Below are 22,241 nucleotides of genomic sequence, written 5' to 3'. Positions count from 1 at the left end.
AAAATCTTCAAAATTTTCTAAAAATAAACCAGAAGAGCTTAGATATTTGACATGTAGCATTGCCTAGTGGACCTCTACAAAAAGTTTTCAAATCTTGTTTTTAAAGTTACTTAAAGAATATTTCAACTATATTTTCTCATAATTCTTTTGATTGATTTCTATTATGATCTTTTGACCTTGAAGACTTGTCCTTAAGTGCAATGATAACAGGTGAGCGATATAGGGCCATCATGGCCCTCTTGTTTAATTAACTATTTTGAATAGATAAATAGCAGCTGATTCAGTATTTCGGAATGGTATCTTTCAAAATGACATGAGCTTCTCAATTCAAATCGATAACAAAAGGTGTGATAGTCTTTTTGTCATGATCAAATAGCCAGTAATTACCAGCAATTAACGTGTCCCCTCTGTCAATTATGTGGTTACAGTTTGATTTCGGTTAAAGATAATTCTTGATCTTTAATTAGTATCATAATTTTTGTGTTCTATTAACATTTCTTTCATCAAAATACTTTTAAATTTATATGAAATTAATTTTGTTTGAAAGAAAAATAAACCATTCGATCTTTTACGGAACATAATGGCAATCTTAGATTTTAGCGGTGACATTAAGCGCTAGGAGTAGTTTCCCTTTACCAAAATGGCAAACATCGGTAACAAACTTGTTTTGAAGTTGGAAAATTGTCAATACCTGTGTATTATGCGCACCCACGATTTGGGGGTGGTCCCAGGGGTCAAATAACTGCGCATTATACATGGGTATCTACGGTAACATCTATTAAAAAATCAATGTAAATAGATCATACAAATCCTATTATTTTTTGGGCATCTTTTTTAAAAATTCATATTGTACATCTGGATGTGTGTGCCCCATTAAGAGAAAGCAGAAATCCTTTGATTACAATTTTACATTAATTAGCAGCTTGATTACTTGTTAATTCATTACAATTATCAGGCAGACTGTTATTGATGAGTTATATATGTAAGGGGACATAATTCTTGTTGTCTTACTTACTTCTGGATTGGTTGAAAACCAGTTTTGGGGTCTGCAGTTTTGAACCTAAAAATGTTTGTCAGTCTTCCATTCTGTCCCATTCTTTTCTTTTCCATATATTAACTTTGCCATTCATCAGGGGATTCTGATATTACTCATGGTTTATGTTTTTCATAATAAGACGAAGTGACGTGGTACACAACACCCAAATCCATAACTTAGAGGTCAACGTCACACTTAGAAGTCATATGTTAATAGGATCTATTTCAACTCCGGTTAATAACTCGGCCATCCTTGAAGGGATTTTATTTTACTATATAAGCACATGATGTTCTGCGTAACAAAATGATATTTCAGATGCAAGACCAAGGTCCCTAGTTCAGGGGTTAAGGTCACACTTAGAGGTCAGAAATGTAATGTCATTTTTCTTGTCCAGACTTCTACTTTTCCCCATTTATGTTTATTCTAACAACTTAACACAAACATTTACTTGAACAAGACAGTGTTTCACATGCAAGACCAAAGTCCCAAATTCAGAGGTCAGGGTCAAACTCAGAGGTCAAAGATTTTAGGGTTTGACATGCATACAAGAACAAATAGCGTGTACTAATTTTACTGTATGCATGTTACTAAGAATGTTAGAGGAAAATTTAAAGTTTATAAGAGTCTTAACAAATTATTTTTAATCAAGACCAGAATTATTTTCCATTAAAATTTGATATATCATAATAAATTATACTTATAATTAGTTTGCTACTGTTTTATTTGAGAATTCAACAATATTTTTGTAACAACAAAACAAACAAAAAAAAAGTATTTAATTTGTCTTTATGCCTTAAAAACAAAGAAATTATATTATATAGTGAAATAAAAGTGGTTTTAATATTTACATAAACTTAATTTGCATTCTTACAGCATTTCCCTAGACATACCTAACGTTCTTTCATAATCCTAAGTGGTATGTAAAGAAAGCAGAATGGTATATTATAATGGACTGAAATTCCTCATTGGCAAAGTTATATATTGAATATAAGCTAAATTTAGGTTATGAAGTATTTTTTAAACACATTTTAAACTGTTGATAAAAGTTATTTCTGTTAAGGATCTTTAATGAAATGTAATTCATGTCTTTGACCTCATAGGAATGTGAATCTTGCTTCATTTATGAATTTATTATAGCTTGTAATTTACGCCAGTGGTAAAATACAAACATAAAATACATAAATAGTTAAATTGTTCGGTAAGTGTTATTTCATAGGTAATAAATGGGTTGATTAAAAATAACACTAAATGAGTTATTTAAAACCACAACTCATCTGTTAAACAAGTGTTACCTAGCTGCTATTGGCTAGTCTGGGGAAAGAATTTGGGTTATGCATTTAAAGGCAGTATGCTTGGGTACTAATATTTGGGTATCTGCAGGTAAAGCAACTTAATCTGCTTTGTAATACTACTTTGTCTCTTTGGTAACACAGCTACTTTGTAAGGCTTCTTTGTATCTTTGGTGATACCACTTGGTAATGCTACTTTGTGTCTTTGGTAACACAGCTACTTGGTAATGCTACTTTGTCTCTTTGGTAACACAGCTACTTGGTAATGCTACTTTGTCTCTTTGGTAACACAGCTACTTTGTAAGGCTACTTTGTCTCTTTGGCAACACAGCTACTTTGTCTCTTTGGTAACACAGCTACTTTGTCTCATTGGTAACACAGCTACTTGGTAATGCTACTTTATCTCTTTAGTAACACAGCTACTTTGTAAGGCTACTTTGTCTCTTTGGCAACACAGCTACTTGGTAATGCTACTTTGTCTCTTTGGTAACACAACTACTTGGTAAAGGTACTTTGTCTCATTGGTAACACAGTTACTTGGTAAAGCTAACATGTCTGTTTGGTAATACTGTATTGTCTCTTTAGTAACACAGCTACTTGGTTAAGCTACGTTGTCTCTTCGGTAACACAGCTACTTTTTAAGCTACTTTGTCTCTTCGGTGTTACTTCTTGGTAATGCTGCTTTGTCACTTTTGTAACACTATATAGCACCTACTTGGTAAGGCTACTTTGTCTCTTTGGTAACACTTCTGTCTCCCCTTGGTAAGAGTAATTTATTTCTGTCTCATTGCTAGCACACTTTTGCCTCCTAAGGCGTGTTTGTCTCCTTTATAAGCTGTTTTCTATTTTCTCTCCTTGTCTAATTTTGATAGCTTGTAACACTTTGTAACTCCTTTGTAATTCTTTTTGTCTCCATTGCAATGCTTGTTTGTCTCTTTGGTGATGCTACTTTGTCTCACTGGTAACCCTTCCAGAGACTTTTCAGTATCCCAGCTCCCTTTCCAGCATATTTGGTAACATATTTATCATCAAAAACGTAATCATTATTCTGTTTTCAGATATAGTGACATCTCCATTGAGTTCACCAACTCTAGATCGTCGTGGAGTGGGCTCCAACATGTACAATGAACAATTGATGCAGCCGGCCCAACACGTTCAGCAGCAGATTCTGACATTAAAACAGCAGCAGCAGCTTCAGCAGCAGATGTTACTGCAGCAATTTCAGCAGCAACAACAGCAGTTGGCACAGGAACATGAGAAGCAGCTGCAGGACTACCACAAGGTATACGTCTAACAAAGTTTTTTTTTTTTCTTTTTTAAAGAATGTAGATTCAGAAACTATATAATCACTATTTATGCATGTAACCTACTTGCTTTTAGGTGGAGGCTTGCTTATTTTAAATTAGAGCTACCTTTTAATAGGCCTTTTCAACGAATCATATGCCAGATATTTTCATAATGGGTCAGAAGACAGTAAAATGAATGCCTTACTCAGCACAAGGCATCTGCCATCAGTTTTAGGTACTTTTCTCAAACACTGCTTTAACTCACAGTTTTTAGTGCTGTAGCGGTGTAGATACACACTTCCACAGTTGGGCAAGATGTTTGAGAAAAGTACTGAAAAATGAATGCAGACATTTTGCTCTGAGGAAAGTGCTCATTTTTTTGTCTTTGACGCTCTTTATCTTATGAAAATCCATCAGGTAATAAGGAAAATATAGGCAAAATGCTACATGATTGGACATTTCCCAAAAGTAAAATATGGGTTGGCTACCCTGTATATGGTTGGGGAAAATATATGAAGAGTGGGAGGGAATGTGAACAAAATATTAGAGCGAATGGAAACTTTGACTATTGGGGAACATATTTTGTTGATTGGGGAGTATGTAATGTGGAAATATATTAGGGCATGTGAGTACATCAGTGATTGATGATCAGTGAGTATTTAGTGAGGAAAATGGTTTAGTGCATGTGGGTGTCTTATCAAAAATTGGGGAATATATATTATATGTAGTGAGGAAAATACTTAGGGTAAGTGGGTACATTAATAATTGGGAAATACATTAATTTGATGATTGGGGAGTATGTTAGTGAAGAGTTAATTTATAGGGCAAGAAGGTACATGGAAAATGTATTTGATGATTGGGGAATTTTATAGTGAGGAAAACTTTAGTGCAAGTGGTTACGTTCAATAATTGGGAATTCTATTTAGTGATTGGGGAGTATGTAGTGTAGAAACACTATAGTGTTATTGAGTAAATTGATGACTGGGGAACATGTTGAACAAGTGAGATGATTTAGGACTAAATAGTGAGGAAAATGCATCAGGGCAAGTGGGTGCATGCCAGAAGATTGGAGTACTTGGGTGAATATATTGCAGTTTAGTACATAATTGAGGGAGGGGCTGTTATTCAGCTACAGATTTAGTGTGCAGCTGTTTTACCTGAGTGCATGAGCTTTATTGTCTTGTAAAACTTAAAAGATTCCCGCTAACTGCTTTCATTGAGTTCTCGTTTAGTTTGCTATTTGGTTTGTTGATTAGTTCAGGGTATTTTCTCTAGAGTGGTTGAGATTTCAATTATGAGATTGTATATGTACAGTAAATCCCTATATATAATAATAAGTTGTGCTGTAAAATAATCAAGTGGTTCGGAACACGTAAAATTAAATGTGCATGGTTTTTAAACATGAAATGACTTTATAATAGTTCTAGCTGCAGATACAGTTGTGAAAATACAATCACTGAAAAAGTCTTAGAAAGGACCTTAAAGCCCTGCTCCGCGGCTATTCAAATTCTGTTGTGTGTATGCAACCCATGATTACAATAAGTAACCCAGTTAACGGCCACGCGCCACACTTCAGCACGCAAAACCACAGGTATTTTGTATAGAATTCGATATAAAATAGACTCTATTTCAACAGGCATCTCTGTTCATAGTCAGGATTTTCATGTTTTTTCAATGACAATTTAAGGTTAAAAGGTAGGACTGGAGCAGGTCTTTAAATTGTCCTGTCATACTGGTGTATCTAAGCTGTATTTGGGGAAACACGTAGGTCACTTGGTAAATCCAGTCAGTGACTTACTGTAGTAATACATGTTGTGTATACTCAGATTTATAGCTGTGGTCACTTCTGTGTGTAGGTCAGTAGGTTACTTTGGTCATTATAGAATATTGATCTTAAATTCTTTTGTATATTAATCTTTCTTATAGACATTATAGTATGACCTACATTTTTCTAACAAAGCATATAAAATGCCAGATTTACACACTGGTTAATCTTTGAGGCCATGGTCGAAAGTTCTTTATTTGAAGGTGTCTTTTTACCTTGCACGTATAACATTTCGTATAAAGAACCATCAATACATTTTTGTCAGTTTTCATAATTTCCATTATCACCATACAGTTACTCCGACTTAAAAGTGTTGGACTTTATTCATTACTAAACAATTGTATTGATTTATGTATTGGGGTATCATAGTATGTATCACCACAGTCACATTTCAGAGTTACTTTAAAAGTGCGTGTAAGTTTGAACTACATGACAGTTGTGCACACTTCAAACATGACTGTGATTTGAAATTTGGAGAACAGGTCCCGGCCTGTTTCACAAAAGTTCTTTCCTAAGTATGAACTAAAACAATTTAAGTTCATCCTTCTAAAAAGGTGTCATTAATTTGAATGGTATGACATTTATAAATTCTATCTTATTTTTCTTTAACTGATATTCTAAGGCCTACGTATACATGCCGAAAAGTTAACATGACTCTACTATAATTTTCATGAAACACGTTTCTCCCTAAGTTCAAACTTTGTCCTAAGTAGGCTTCGCAAAATGGGCCCCAGAACCCAACATACGATTGATGGAGCTTGGCACAGTTATAAAAATGACCAATGGCAATTAAATGCTTTGAGATACACAGCTTTGGACCCAGAATGGCATGTTACATTATGTTTTGGCCTGTGAAGATTATGTTGTAGATGTTTTGGTCTGTAAATATTGTGAGATAGAATCTTGACCTGTGAAGAGACTGTTTAATAGATGTTTAGCCTATGAAAATTATGTGATAGAATCTTGACCTGTGAAGATCATAATAAATGTTTTGATTTGGTATGTGACGATTATTTATATTAAAAATATATTAGCCAATGATGATTATGCGATAGAATCTTGGCCTGTGAAAATGTTTTCACGGAATCTTGATGTATGAGGTTTATGAGTCCCTTACTGGTTGAAAACTAGTTTCGGAGACTGTAGGATTGCGCTTTTCTGTCTGTCTGTCATTCTGTCCTCATTCGGTCTATCTGCACTTTCATATCATCGGGCTTGGAATTTTTAATATTACAAGATGATTAGGGAAGTGCCTTGTGCAGTACCAACAATAGCTCAGAGGTCTAAGTCACACATGGAGATCAAACGTAAACAGGAGTTTTTCCAACCATCCATCAAGGGATTTGATATCAAAAGACAACTGTCAGACCCCAGCTTAAAGGTCAAGGTCACACCTGGAGGTCAGATATTATGTTTGGTCCATAACTCTGCCATCCATGTAGGGATTATACTATTATTTAGCACAAATGTACCTGATAATGAGATGTATCATATGCAGGACACAGGTCCCTACTTCAGAGATGAGGCTCACACTTCGAGCTAAGTCAAAGATTAATAAGATTTTTTCCTGTCAGGTCCATAACTTTGAGCAAGTGTTCCCCATAATGAATCATTGTGTCTTGCTCTACACCAAGATCCCAAGGTCAAGGTCAAGCATGGAAGTCAAAGGTCAGCAGTGTATTTTCCTGTCTGGTCTTTAACTCAACGATCCATCAGAAGTCAAGGTCACTCCTTAAGGTTCAAGATTTAAAGAGGGTCTGCCCGATGTCTGCTCAGTAACTTTGCTGTTCAACAAAGGCTCTTAATGATTCTTTGACATATTGAGTTAATGTGTTTTTGTCAACATCCAAACCCCTAGTTGAAAGGTCAGTGTCATATTGGAGGAAAAATATTTCTGGTCACTTGGTCATTCATGCATAGAAATTAAATAACTTTGTATAAATATTCAATATAACAAGCTGATGTTGGCGTTATTTCTTTAGAATTACTTCCCTTGGATATGATGGAGTAATTTCTTTATACTTTCTGTTTATTTTTCCATCAGTTTGAAAATTAAACGTATTTAAAAATATTTTATGTTTATACAATTGTATATTTAAAAGCAATTAACAACAGTTACTGTTGACTTTCAAGTAGGCAGATTTACATTCAAACATTTTGTGTTAAAAGTCATACATATATAGCACAATATTGTATATATCATTGACATATACATTGCATTAATTAGTAACTTTCCAGTAGTGGACTTTGTATTGCATGGCAATACTTCATTCACTTGTTTGATAGAATTTTGACCTGTGAAGAGTGTTAGAATATTATGTTATAGAATATTTGCCTTAAGACATTATTTGCTGAAAACCTAGTTTATGAAGATATGTAATAGGCATGTTTTGTATGTTTGTAGTTTCAACAAGAGCAGTTAGCTAAAGAGCATGAAAGACAGATGCAAGAACATTTTAAGGTACTGTTGTGATCTCATTTCCTTTTACTTGGCATGTGTGTTTTACTGACACCTGAGCTTGTATTCGTCAATGTTTAAATGCTAAATATTCAGTGTTCCACAACTTTGTTTTGTAGAAAAATTTAATATAATATGTTAATCTGTCACAGGCTGTAAATCCGGAGTGGAATTTCTTAGGAGGGTAAATGTTTTGGAAGTAACGAGGCTTATGCCGAGTTACCACCAGAACAGTTACCAGATAGTTGGATATATTCCCATCTGCACTAAAATTGGTGGTATGGTTGAAGTCACTGGAAGAGTCAATCTGGTGTGCAAGAGTCATGATGCCGAAATCCTGTTGTGCTGCCTTGTTGTATTAGGCCTTATTGATACAAAGTTTCATGACAATATGTGCTATTTCAACGATGAGAAATAGAAATTAGAATGAAAGTCTATTAAAGTTCTAGACAAAAAAAATGTTGATGAATACAGGCTCTGCAGATACCCTGGAGAATAAACTTGTGGGTTAAGATTAGCTGGAGTTTTAATTGCCATTTAATTTTGTCTTATGAAGTTTTAACAATCTACATACATTCATTAATTTCAGACATCTGGATTTGTAACAAAAGAAGTAGAAAGCTTAATATAGAAAATATGTATACTTTTTAATATATTTCTCATTTTGAAATGTTGTTTTTATGCTTAACTGTATAATTGTTCAAAGATTTGTATGACGATGATTTAATGCCATTTGCTCATATACCAAAAAAGATTAATCAAGTTTCAATGGAACTTATATTGTTTATGTAAAAAATAAGTGGAAGGGCTTAAGATACTAATGAAGTGCATTTTGTTGACATTATTCAAAGAATCGATCTGGCAGTATGGTAAATCTTTGCAATGCTGGTGCTTGTGTGTAGAATGTGTTAGTGTATCGTGACTTCATGCATGCTTAAATAAAAATATTTCCTTTAACTGAATGCAAAAACATTCTCCAGGGTTTTAAAGTTCTGCATGGGTTTTTCAGGAGTTTCAGAACTAAGGGAATGAGCTCACAGTATTTAAATTTTGTAATTCTGGACCTTGTTTGACTGTTGAAGTGATTTGAATAAAAAAAAACACATGACTGTATTGCCTTTAAACTTCATATTGTGTTTTGGCATTTAAAAAAATAGATGTAAAAGAAATTGACATATTTTTGCAAAATAATGAAGGCTTAAATTAAAATTCAGTTTGTTTGCTGCTTCTGCCCCATCCGCCAGTCTGAAAATAAAATTCAGTATTATCTGTTTTTTAATCACATGTACCCATTTCATTTTATTTGGGTGATGTAGGTAGATATCCAAGCAATAGCATATCATCATCATCATCATCATCATCATAATCATCATCATCATCCATGTTAGGATCGACATTTCACATGTATTTACTGTGCTTCTACAATGTCATGTTCCCCAGGAAATTTGGCATATGTGAGAAAGCACTAGTCTAGCCTATTCAGAAACAAAAAAACAAATTTTAAAAAAATATCACCGTTTATTCCATTTTTTACAGGCTGCGAGTAACTGTTGTATACAAGTAGCTAACAAAACCTGTGTCCTAATGTTCCCTGTATGTTCAGTATTTCTTGGGATTATAATCACAAACATTCTGACTGCATGCAGTTTTTACACATGTTTCCTTCGCAAAGACATTATGCACAAATTTGGTCAGCGTGTATTTAGATTTAAACTGTTGCACTGTTATTATTTATTTTTCAGTTGAAATCTTCCATTTATTTCCTTGAAACATTTAAAGAGTTCCACATGATAAAACATTTGTTTGCTTAACATTTATTTTCCTTTCATATTTTGTGGTGAAATTAAAAAACCAATTTTGGCAGGTAACAAATTGCAGAGATGTATAACAATAAAATGTATTTCTACATTTCAAAATACTAGTTAGAATGTTTTTTGTCATGGATTGTTATCAAAATGAAAAAGTAAGAATATTAATTTTGTGACCTGTGAAATATTTATCTTTTTCCAAACATTGTCTTATTAAATTCCATAATTCATAAAAATCGTCAGCATTAAACATTCTGTGCCCAAAATATGTTACATGTTATAATTTTGGTGTTTTAACGATGTGTTTTTAAAACATGTTTTTACTGTAACGTGCACAGTGTGTGATTTATCATTATACTTAGAATGGATGAGTTATAATTGTTTAGAAATTAATGTCCAAAGAATTGTCAGTCTTTTTCAGATCTAGCAGTGCAGTATAAGACATGATGCATGTATAATCATGTTTTGCATATAAAAATGCCCTTGACTGCACATAATTCTCCCAAAACTGTAGACTAATTTTGTGGAAACTATGTTTGATCGATATATACAATTAGGTTATTCAGTAACACCATTTCACTAATAATATTACTAGAAACTTACTATTGAGTTGGCAGATTTTCTGACTGTCTCGCGTAACACGAGAGAAAACCCTGCTGAAATGACAGATTCCTTTTCGGAACTGGAAGCAAAAGCTTCTTGTGAAAACTGCATGTGCATTCCATGGTGGGCATTGGTAATTATTACAACCTTTAGCCTGCTGGCGGCAAGTGGTTTTGCCTTTGCTACCAGTGCAGCACAGGCTGATCATGGTCTGCACTGTTCGCTATTCAGTCAGTAAATTTTCAGTGACCACCCCTTTGAATAAGAAGTGGTACTGCCGAAATTGAATGATAGACCAGTCCATTTTAGAAATTAACCAGGGTAAAGGTTGCATGTGGAGCAGCAAAAATTGTATTTACATAGTTTCTTCAAAACATGGGTCTCACAAGAAACTGTAAAATGCAGTCAGATGACATCTTATATTTTCATGTGTAACATACAAACAGATATTTCTAAACTGGACTAAGATTGATCAATGTATAAGGTTACAGAAAAAAAGGCTACTTATATATGGTTTTTTTTTCACCAGGATTGAGGAAATAATATCTTAAATCACATTTATCAGAAATAAACATGTCATTGTGTACAAGAATATAGACAGTTAAGTGCTTTTATGCTCTTTAGCTTTAATAATTTGTCGCATTATTAACATCTTTATTAACATAATTAACATGGAAATGGTTTTAATTTTACAAGTAATGTACCTTTGTTTCTGATCTATGCGATGTGGTCAAGTCAAAAGGGACCATATTTTATGTTTTGCTTTTTTCACTGGTTTTGAATCAGGCTTTTCCATATAGGAAGGTTTTTTCCATGCAGATTTGTTCCATACATGGTACTAATTAAGTGTTGCAGTTTGCACCATACTGCTTGAAGTAACTGTAAATGATCATTAAAGGATGTAAACATACATGAACAAGAGTTGATTTAAACTTCTCCTTTTTCTTTCCAGAGGACATTTTGTTGTAATTATGACCGTTGACTGTTTTGTTATTAAAATTGCACCTTCTTTTTGTTAATTCGTTTTTTCATATTTACACATTGCACCTTCAATTTCCCATGTTTCCATAGCAATAGATGTTTAAGTTTTGTTAGCTCACCTGTCACCTAGTGACAAAGTGAGCTTTTGTGATCGCCCTTTGTCCGTCGTCCGTCCATTCACAGTTTCTTGTGAACACGATAGAGACCATATTTTGCAATTGATTTTAATCAAACTTGCACACAATTTGTATTGGCATAGTATAGTTCCTTTCAAAAACTGGCCATCATGGGTTCCAGAGTTTTAAAGGCCAAAATTTGTTATTTTGGCTTGTGAACACGATCGAGACCACATTTTGCAATTGATTTTAATCAAACTTGCTCACAACTAGTATTGGCATAATATCTCAGTTCCTTTTGAAAACTGGCCAGATCCCATCATGGGTTCCAGAGTTGTGGCCCTTTAAAAGGGCCAACATATGCTGTTTTGGCTTTTGAAGCCATATAAAGAATTCATTTAATTATCTTTAACAACAATTGATTTTTGATTCCATGATGAAGCCATCAGATCCAATCATAGGTTCCGGAGTTACGGCCCCTGACTGATCCCTGAAAGAGCCAAAATTTGTTAACTTTTACCTTGTGAACACGATAGAAGTGACATTTTACATTCAATTTAAACTGCACTTACCCACAACTTAAGGTACATTAAGATCTGGGTTACGTTTGAAAACCGGCTAGATTCCATCATGGGTTCAAGAGTTATTGCACCTGAAAGGGGCAAAAGTTTCTATTATAGCCCTTTCAGCTTTAAAGAGGTTTCATTTAAGCTTTGATTTGATACAAACTTGCACAGAATGTTTATCTTGATGATATTTAGGCCAAGTATGAAACTGGGTCATGTGGGGTCAAAAAATAAGTTACCAGGTCTCATCAAAGAAAAGGTTGTTAACACCCTAGAGGCCACATTTATGACCCTATCTTCATGAAACTTTGAATGTTTATCTTGATGATTCCTAGGTCAAGTTCAAAACTGGGTCATCTGGGGTCAAAAACTAGGTCACCCGGTCAGATCAAAGGAAAAGCTTGTTAACACTGTAGAGGCCACATTTATAACCCTATCTTCATGAAACTTGGTTAGAACGTTTATCTTGATGATTCCTAGGACAAATTTGAAACTTGGTCATGTGGGATCAAAAACTAGGTCACCCGCTCAAGTCAAAGGAAAAGCTTGTTAACACTGTAGAGGCCACATTTTTGACCCAGTAACTTCATGAAACTTGGTCAAAATGTTTATCTTGATGATTCCAATGCCAAATTTAACAGGTGAGCGATATAAGGTCATCATGACCCTCTTGTTCATTTATTTACATGTTTAACATTCACTTTGATCTTTCTTTTATTTGCTGATGCATTATGTTTATAATGTTTGTTTTCATGTTTAAAAAAAAACTTTTTGGTGCTCAAGGGGCCTTTAAAAGATCAAAAGTAATGCTAAATTAGACAATTAAAGATTAATTACATGTCCTTCATATTTATTGAAATTTCATACACATCAGTATTGTAGAGTATCTGGCACTCTTGAATAATCAGTCACTTAATTTTAGGTGTACAAAGCTAAATAGTGGTCTGCAACTATTGATAAACCATTAGGATGAATATAGATAATTATACATTTTGCTATGTACATGTTAGTAATCCATTGTAGGGAATGTCGACCAATTTTGTATTTTTTGTATGCATTAATTTTAATTAATATGTTAAATTGTGATGGAAATGGCCGAAAACAGAAACTGTTCAAAACAGTTGAAGTAACTTTGTGAACTTTGTTACATGATATAATGTAGAAATAAAAGCAGTATTTATATAATTGAGCCGTGCCATGAGAAAACCAACATAGTGGGTATGCGTCCAGCAAGGATCCAGACCCAGTATGTTGGTTTTCTCATGGCACTGCTCAATTATGTTACAGTAACAAAATTTATGTTCTAAACTGGATTCAAATCTACAGTAAGTATGAAGTCAACACTAAATAACACCTGTGCCACCGTTATTGGTTGACTATATAGGTTACCTTAGTTAGTATCGTCAGGATACAAATATTGACAAAAACAATAAAAATATTTTAAAGGTTAATGAGACAGGCTGTCATTGATGTGTATAATGAAGTTTCAGTAAATTTTATGGGTGTTTTCATTGTCAATTTTAGCATTATATAACATGCGTTTTTAAAGTCCCAGAGTGTCATAATTAGTGTTATTCATCCTTATTTCAATATAACTTTGAAGGAATCCCAAATGAATTTAAAAAGGATTGCTAAATAAAATTTTTAAAAATCCAGAAATTATTAACCTTTAGCTTGCTGGCGGCAAGTGGTTTTGCCTTTGCGACCAGTGTAGACCAGGCGGATTATGGTCAACACTGTTCACTATTCAGTCAGTACATTTCAGTGAACACCCCTTTAATTAAGAAGTGGTACTGCCCAAATTAAATGATGGACAAGTCCATTTTAGAAATTTAGCTGGTTAAGGGTTTAAATCCTACAGGTGGTTCCTCTTCAGGTGAGGACCCCCAAATTTTTCATCAAACATTTGTTCAACCTTGGTCCTTACTGTTTCCACAGCAGGACATGTTTAAACCTTAAAGAAACTTGAAATATTAACCCTTACCATGCTGGACACAATTGATTCTGCCTTTGCAACCATTGCAGATCATGATCAGCCTGCACATCCATGCAGTCTGATCATGATCTGCACTGTTCGCTGTTCAGTCAGTATCTTTTGGTAAGCACCCCTTTTAACAGTTAATGGTACCGTCCAAATTGAAAGATGGACAAGTTCATTATAGAAATTCAGCAGGGTAAAGGTTAAACATTGATTTCATCTGTTACTTCCATGAAGCTTAGATGGTTAGCAGTTTTATTTATTGACTATATGAATTTGACCTTGACCTGTTTTCTGTTTCCATAGCAACTGGTGTTGATACAGAAGCAGCAGGAGTACCTGGCAGAGCAGCAGAAGCTGGAGGAGAGACAGAGAATTGAGAAGGAAATCCATGAGAAAACACGACTCTCACAGATCAAGAACAAAAACAAGGAGGAAGAGAGTATGTATCCTGACTTTTGTTTAGATCATGCGGGTTCGCAGAGAACAAGTCAGTACTTGTACAGAACCCAGAACCAGAACTCAAGTTAGTATTAGTATGGAATCCAGTCTGCTCAAGTTAGTATGAAATCCAGTCCACTAAAGTTAGTATCAGTATGGAATCCAGTATACATAAGTTAGTATGAAATCCAGAACATTCAAAGTCAGTTCTGACACTCCAGTTAGTACTGGCACTTAGGTCATTACTGATAGTGAATCCAGAGCACTAGTCAGTACTGGTATAGAATTCAGAATCTCAAGTCTGAGACTAAGCTCTGGTGTAGAATCCAGAAGACTGGTCTGTACTGGTATAAAATACAGAACACTGAAGTCAGCACTGGTAGAGAATTCAGTACTGGTATTACAAGAATCTACAACACCCAAATCAGTACTGGTACAGAATCCAGAACACTGAAGTCAGTACTGGTACAGAATCCAGAACACTGGAAACAGTACTGGTACAGAATCCAGAACACTGAAGTCAGTACTGGTACAGAATCCAGAACACTGAAGTCAGTACTGGTACAGAATCCAGAACACTGGAGACAGTACTGGTACAGAATCCAGAACACTGGAGACAGTACTGGTACAGAATCCAGAACACTGAAGTTAGTACTAGTACAGAATCCAGAACACTGAATTCAGAACTGGTACAGAATCCAGAACACTGAATTCAGTACTGGTACAGAATCCAGAACACTAAAGTTAGTACTAGTACAGAATCCAGAACACAGAAGTCCGTACTAGTACAGAATCCAGAACACTGGAGACAGTACTAGTACAGAATCCAGAACACTGGAGACAGTACTGGTACAGAATCCAGAACACTGAAGTTAGTACTGGTATATAGAATCCAGAACACTGAAGTTAGTACTGGTATATAGAATCCAGAACACTGAAGTCAGTACTAGTATGGAAACCAGAACTCTGGTTAGATTAACAACTGCCTGCCCTGTCATAATTTATATACTTTGAAACAGCTGATTTAAACCCAGTCAGATGGATGCATGGTTATTCCATGGTGGCTGTTTATAATGTTTAGAATGACTGTGTTGACCATTTAGCTGGAAAGTTGTATTTTGGAGCACAGTCATGCACTTGATGATTAAGGTATTTTCGAATCTCTTGCATCTCACAACTGCAGGTTTGAAAATCAACTAGGGATGTAGAATTATTTGAGCTGGCTTGTGGCAGGTTGGTGTTTTGAAATAATTTTTTGCAGAAATGTTCCTTTGGTGACCTTCAATTTAAATCCCTTCAGATCATCCTGTTTCACATAAAATCATAGATGCCAGGGAAAGGGTTAGTTATATAGCAGTAATATCTTCTGCTCTGATGACTGAGATGGCAACTCTGGCCAACAGATTTGTTCCACAATAGGATAGGGATTTTAATCATATGGGTGAAAAATATACTTTTTTCTAGAAGGTAATAGGGCTGAATTTGAGTCCGAAACTTGTACTCTGTCAGAATAATTTGTATATTTGATGTATTGTTAACGTAACATATAAGCACAGATAGTGCTTGACTCCCTTTTCATGTTGTCATTGCTATAATTATTGTTGAATTGCTGTAAATAATAGGATTTGGGTCATTTGTGGCTGATTTGGGTTCATTATGTTGATGGCTGGATCCCAGCATCACACGTTTTGTTATATACAAAAGGTAAAGGAAACCAGATAGTTGATAGAGCAGGTACTCGTTGTAAGACACTATGTATAAATCTGGACCAATCAGAAACAAGTTCTAAAAATAGCACGTCTGCTGGGGTATAAATAGGTAGATGAATGATAGAGAGCTCATTCGGTATCCAGCGGTTGAAGAAGACACATCGAGGATTCAACTAATAATTTATCCCAGTACCTTGAGAAGGAGACTATTGCAGTCACCCTGTCAGGGCGGATAAATTATTAAAAGAAAACTTTGGAAGTTCTTAGACTAAAGAAGAGTAGCAGAATTTCGATAAGGTTTCGAGCTATAGGGCCAGCGCATAGGAGCTTTACCTTAAAGGTAATTGAATGCTATAGACGATAGCATATATAGGCTGAGCATCGGGAAGCTGAGACAGAGACCCAGAGTTTGGTAATCTACTGAGATAGTAGGAGAGTTCCAGCTTATAGACGGTTCAGCATTATTGGCGAAATACAGCCAAGGCATCGGGATAATACCTATATGGTAGTTGAATGCTATATATGATAGCATATAGGCGCTGAGCATCCAGGAGTCAGGGCAATTATATAGAGTTTGAGAGGACAGAGGCCGAGCATCTATGCGATAGGACTCGTATGTTGTTGATTCAAAGACATTGTCTGACGGGAACTTCAACAAAAAGACTAGTCAAGTATAGAGTCTCCAGCCTATAGGAGTTTGAGCTAATCATTTTTAATTAAAGATTGTTAGTTTGAAACATTTAGTGATTTGCCTGATCCCTGAAATTGTCTAGCTCATAATAAGAAATCATTTACGAATCATTGGTACACGAATCATTTAGGCAAGGTAGCCAGAGGGAAAATTCTATATATGAGATATTTGGTCTCACCAGCTCTACGTTTTAACAAAGGACAATCTACATCGTTTGTCAGCTAGTCTAAGACATAGTCACCTTAGCGATTGGACCCAAACCATTGTTCAAGATACTAAAGGCGTAGGCACTTCCCTGGGTCATATAACCAGTATCCTGACAATTTGGGGGCTCGTCCGGGATCTATATCCAAGGAGGTACAGAGACTAGTGGTTTTGACGTTCTGTTGGTGTACCAGAAAGCGCTGTGACAGCAGGTAGTCTGAGCTACATACAATTGAGCTTTAGAGATAGTTCCAACTTAAAGTTTCAAGATGGACTACAATAAATGGGTAGCGATGGGTGAACGAATGGGCTTTTCGGGTTCAGAGCTGAGCGATTATGTGGATAGAAAGGAAAAGGAGTACACTGAACGCGAGGAGCATATGCTGAGACGGGATGAAGACAGGCGGAGGTTTGAGGCTCAAGAAGCTGAGAAGAAACGACTTTTTGAACTTGAACAGGCCGAGAAGTTACGGCATTATGAGGAAGAACAGGCTGAGAAGAAAAGATTATTTGAGATTGAACGTTTGAGGGAAGAACGAGCTTTGAAGGAACAGGAGTTGGAGATGCTTAAAATAAAGGCTGATGCCGGAGCTTTGGGAGTTGATAAAGGTGCTGAGCATTTGAGCAGTAAAACATTGCGGCCAAGGCTACCAAAGTTCGAGGAAAGTAAAGATGATATGGATGCATACCTCGAGCGATTTGAACGGTTTGCAAAAAGCCAGGGATGGAAAGAAGAGACATGGGCTGTAAGCCTCAGCTCATTACTTACAGGAAAAGGCCTGGACGTATACACAAGCATGCCTCCAGACCAAGCCAATGACTATACGGCATTGAAGAAAGCAGTTCTGAAGCGTTACCAGTTAACAGAAGAAGGTTTTAGATTGAAGTTCAGGAATGCAAGCCAGAGCGTGGTGAAACTGTTTTTCAGTTTATGGCAAGGCTGGACAGGTATTTCAGTCGATGGACAGAAATGGCAGAAGTTGACAATACGTTTGAAATGCTGAAAGACCTTATGATCAGAGAACAGTTCATCCAAACATGTTCCACAGACCTTGCTTTGTTCTTAAAGGAAAGAGTTGCAAAATCGAGAGCTGAGATCACGCAGTTAGCAGAACAGTACATTGAAGCGCATGGTGGTACTATAACCTCGAATAGGGTTTTGAAAAATAATTCCTCATCCAATAGGCCGCCACAACGTCTAAGTATGACACCTTCATCTCAGCCCCAACAAAGAGAAAGGCCAGGTTTTAAAAAGCCTGTATGTTTTATATGCAACAAGGAAGGTCATATAGCTAGAGAATGCAGAGACCTATCCAAGAGAAAAATAAGCGGTGCTGCTTTAGCTAGTAGGGGATCCTATGAGGAAAGACAGAGAAATAGGCATGGAACGCAAGATTCTACACCTATAGATTGGAGAAAGGAAGGCCAAGCCCAGAAAGACAGACAGTATGAAGACAGAAAAGTGTCAGCTTCATGCATAGCTGTGTCATTAGATGACAGAAAGGTAAAAGACAACATAGAAGATGGATGGCTTAAGTTAGGAGATGGACAATCTGTTTCGGTCATAGCAAGCACCTGTACCATTGATTCAACAACCGGTGAAAGAAACTTGGTGTTGAAGACAGGATATATAGGGGATAAAGAAGTTCAAGTTTTGAGAGATACAGGTTGTGAGTTGGCAGCTGTTAGGAAAGATTTTGTATCAGAGAATCAAATGTTAGATAAGAAGTATCTTATGGTTGCAATTGATGGACGAACAAGGATAGTTCCTTCAGCAAAGATACAAGTTGACACACCATATTATACAGGAGAAGTTGAAGTCATGGTTTTGACAACTTTGATCTGCGATTTAGTTATTGGAAATATCAAAGGGGCTTCTGATAGACCAGACATTAACTGGAGTAGTAGGGATGGAAAACAGTCTCCATCAAAAGAAAATATTGTTGCAGCTGTGGTAACGAGAGCACAGGCTGAGAAAGAAAAACAGTCAATAAAACCTTTGATGGTCACAGAACCTAAACAGGATGAACTTAATGTTGAACGTTTAAAAAAAGCTCAGAAGGAGGACAATACCTTAGGAAAGCTGTGGACGTGTGCCTCTGATAAGAAGAAAATGAAGACAAAGAGTGGTTTTACATTTATGTATGAAGTTAAGAAGGATGTATTGTATAGAACCTTCGAAGAAAAGAGAGGCAGTATTATCAAGGAGATAAAGCAAATTGTAGTTCCAACTCAGTTCAGAAAAAGGGTTATGTCTTTAGCCCATGAATCAATAGTTGGAGGACACCTATCAATAAGAAAGACAGTTGATAGGATACAAACAAGTTTTTACTGGCCTGGGTTAACTAGTGATGTCACAAGGTTTTGTAGGTCGTGTGATATATGCCAGAAAATGATCCCAAAAGGAAAAGTTAGAAAGGTTCCATTGGGAGATATGCCAATAATGGAGACACCATTTCATCGGGTGGCTGTGGATTTAATAGGACCTATTGCTCCTGTTTCAGAAAAAGGAAATCGGTATATTCTTACCGTGGTCGACTATGCCACAAGATATCCTGAGGCAGTTGCATTACCTAGGATTGAGACAGAACGGGTAGCTGAAGCTTTGCTAGATATATTTTCTAGAGTAGGATTTCCATCCGAAATCTTGAGTGACAGGGGAAGTCAGTTTACCTCACAGCTGATGGAAGAAGTTTGTAGGCTGATCAGTCTGAAACAAATGTTCACAACTCCGTATAACCCAAAGTGCAATGGTTTCTGTGAGCGTATGAATGGTATTTTAAAGAGTATGTTGAAAAAGATGTGTCAAGAAAAACCAAAAGACTGGGATAGATATTTGTCAGCCGTATTGTTTGCATATCGAGAGGTTCCACAGGCAAGTACAGGATTCTCACCATTTGAACTTCTCTATGGCAGGACAGTCAGAGGACCTATGCAAGTACTTAAAGAACTTTGGACTGAAGCTGAAACACCAGAAACGAGAAACACATATGAGTATGTATTAGACTTACGGAATAGGCTGGAGGAAACATGTAAGATAGCTAGAGAAAGTCTTCATTCAGCACAAGAAACGTACAAACACCATTACGACAAGAGTGCCAGAAACAGAAATTTAAAGGTCGGGGATAAAGTGCTGTTACTTTTACCAACTAACCACAATAAGTTAATGCTTCAGTGGAAAGGACCTTATGAAGTAGTTGATGTGGTCAACAAAATGGATTTTAAAGTAAAAGTCGGTGACAAGATAGGGCTTTACCATATCAATTTACTCAAAAAGTACGAAGAAAGACAAGATATTTTTGCAGGATGTGTCGCCGTGATCGAGGCCGATGTTAGCACAGAGACTGGGGTAGTTGATGACGAAAATTGCTCGACCTTGTCAGAATAGGAGGGTCAGAAACATATGAAAATGTACAAATTAATCCTCATTTGTCTGAAAGCCAAATTACTGAAATTAAGTCGCTTATAAAACAATATCAAGACATTTTTACAGAAAGTCCTGGAACGACGAATCTTGTAGAACATAAGGTCGAACTCACAACCACAGAACCTGTTAGAGTCAAACAATATCCCATACCATACGCGAAACGTAATGAGGTTAACCAAGAGGTTCAACACATGTTAAACGCTGGAATTATTGAACCTGCCACCTCTGCATACAACTCCCCTATCGTTATGGTGAAAAAGAAAGATAATACAAACAGATTTTGTATTGATTTTAGGCGGTTGAATTCTATAACTAAATTTGATACGGAGCCTATGGGAAATGATGAAGATATTCGGTCAAAACTTCATGGAGATAAATTCTTCACAAAATTAGACCTCAGCAAAGGTTACTGGCAGATTCCTGTCGAGAAGCAATCTAGGCACTTGACAGCCTTCACAACATCTGAGGGAAGTTTTCAGTTCCGAAAAATGCCATTTGGTATGATAAATTCTGGTGCTACATTTAATAAAATGATGCGAAAATTATTGACAGGATGCAAACATGCTGACAATTATGTGGACGATATTTTAGGTCACACCATAACGTGGGACGCACATGTCTCAATGTTACAAAATATTTTTAAGAGGGTTAGAGATGCAAAGCTTACACTAAAACCATCAAAGTGTCTCATAGGATATGATAATATTTCATTTACTGGGCATAAGGTCGGAAATGATCAGCTGGAGATGGAAGATGATAAATTAGAGCGTATAAAGAATGCAGAAGAACCTAAGACTAAGAGACAAGTGCGGAGTTTCCTTGGCCTAACTGGTTATTATAGAAAATTTATAGCATCATACTCCGAAGTTGCAGCACCACTGACCGACTTAATCAAGAAAGGGAAACCTAATACTGTAGTATGGGAAGAACAACATGCCAAAGCTTTTCATACTTTGAAAACCTTGCTTACACAAGCACCTATTTTACGGTTACCAGACTTTTCACGACCTTTTATATTACAGTGTGATGCTTCAGATACTGGGGTTGGAGCAGCACTTCTTCAGAGGTATGAAGATGGACAATTTCCCATAGCATATGCCAGTAAGAAATTGCTCCAAAGAGAAAGGAACTACTCGGTAATTGAAAGGGAATGTTTGTCAATAGTTTTTGGTGTTAAGAAATTTCAGAAGTATTTGTACGGCAGTGAGTTCATCCTACAGACTGATCATGCCCCATTGAGTTACATACAGAAATGTAAAGTAGAAAGCTCAAGAATTATGAGATGGGCATTGTTTTTGCAGTGTTACAGATTCAAGATAGAATCTATCAAAGGAACAGAAAATGTATGTGCTGATTATTTAAGCAGACAATAATGGGTTATATACGTTAGGTGTAACAGATCTTTAAAAAAATCAATCAAGAAATAGTAAAAAGAAAAAGAAATTTGTTTACAAATTATTCTTCATGTGTTTGAAAAACTGAAAGTATTTTCTTGAGAAGGGGGCTATTGTCAGAATAATTTGTATATTTGATGTATTGTTAACGTAACATATAAGCACAGATAGTGCTTGACTCCCTTTTCATGTTGTCATTGCTATAATTATTGTTGAATTGCTGTAAATAATAGGATTTGGGTCATTTGTGGCTGATTTGGGTTCATTATGTTGATGGCTGGATCCCAGCATCACACATTTTGTTATATACAAAAGGTAAAGGAAACCAGATAGTTGATAGAGCAGGTACTCGTTGTAAGACACTATGTATAAATCTGGACCAATCAGAAACAAGTTCTATAAATAGCACGTCTGCTGGGGTATAAATAG

General features: G+C 35.9%; 1 protein-coding gene across 3 annotated transcripts in view; it reads left to right on the top strand.

Moving 5' to 3' along the window:
* LOC123530884 (histone deacetylase 4-like) overlaps positions 1-22,241 on the top strand; it is an 88,410-nt gene that overhangs the window by 2,351 nt on the left and 63,818 nt on the right. For 2 of the 3 annotated variants that reach the window (XM_053517155.1, XM_053517153.1), the window contains exons 2-4: positions 3,384-3,607; positions 7,841-7,897; positions 14,253-14,388. In XM_053517155.1, coding sequence (XP_053373130.1) covers positions 3,384-3,607; positions 7,841-7,897; positions 14,253-14,388 — 417 coding nt within the window. The remainder of the gene's footprint in view (positions 1-3,383; positions 3,608-7,840; positions 7,898-14,252; positions 14,389-22,241) is intronic. The other variant, XM_053517154.1, reaches the window with a different exon arrangement.

The sequence above is a fragment of the Mercenaria mercenaria genome, chromosome 11, assembly GCF_021730395.1.
Source record: "Mercenaria mercenaria strain notata chromosome 11, MADL_Memer_1, whole genome shotgun sequence".
Lineage (NCBI taxonomy): Eukaryota > Metazoa > Mollusca > Bivalvia > Venerida > Veneridae > Mercenaria > Mercenaria mercenaria.
The sequence above is the reverse complement of the archived record's forward strand: the minus strand, read 5'-3'. Positions and strand labels throughout refer to the sequence as shown.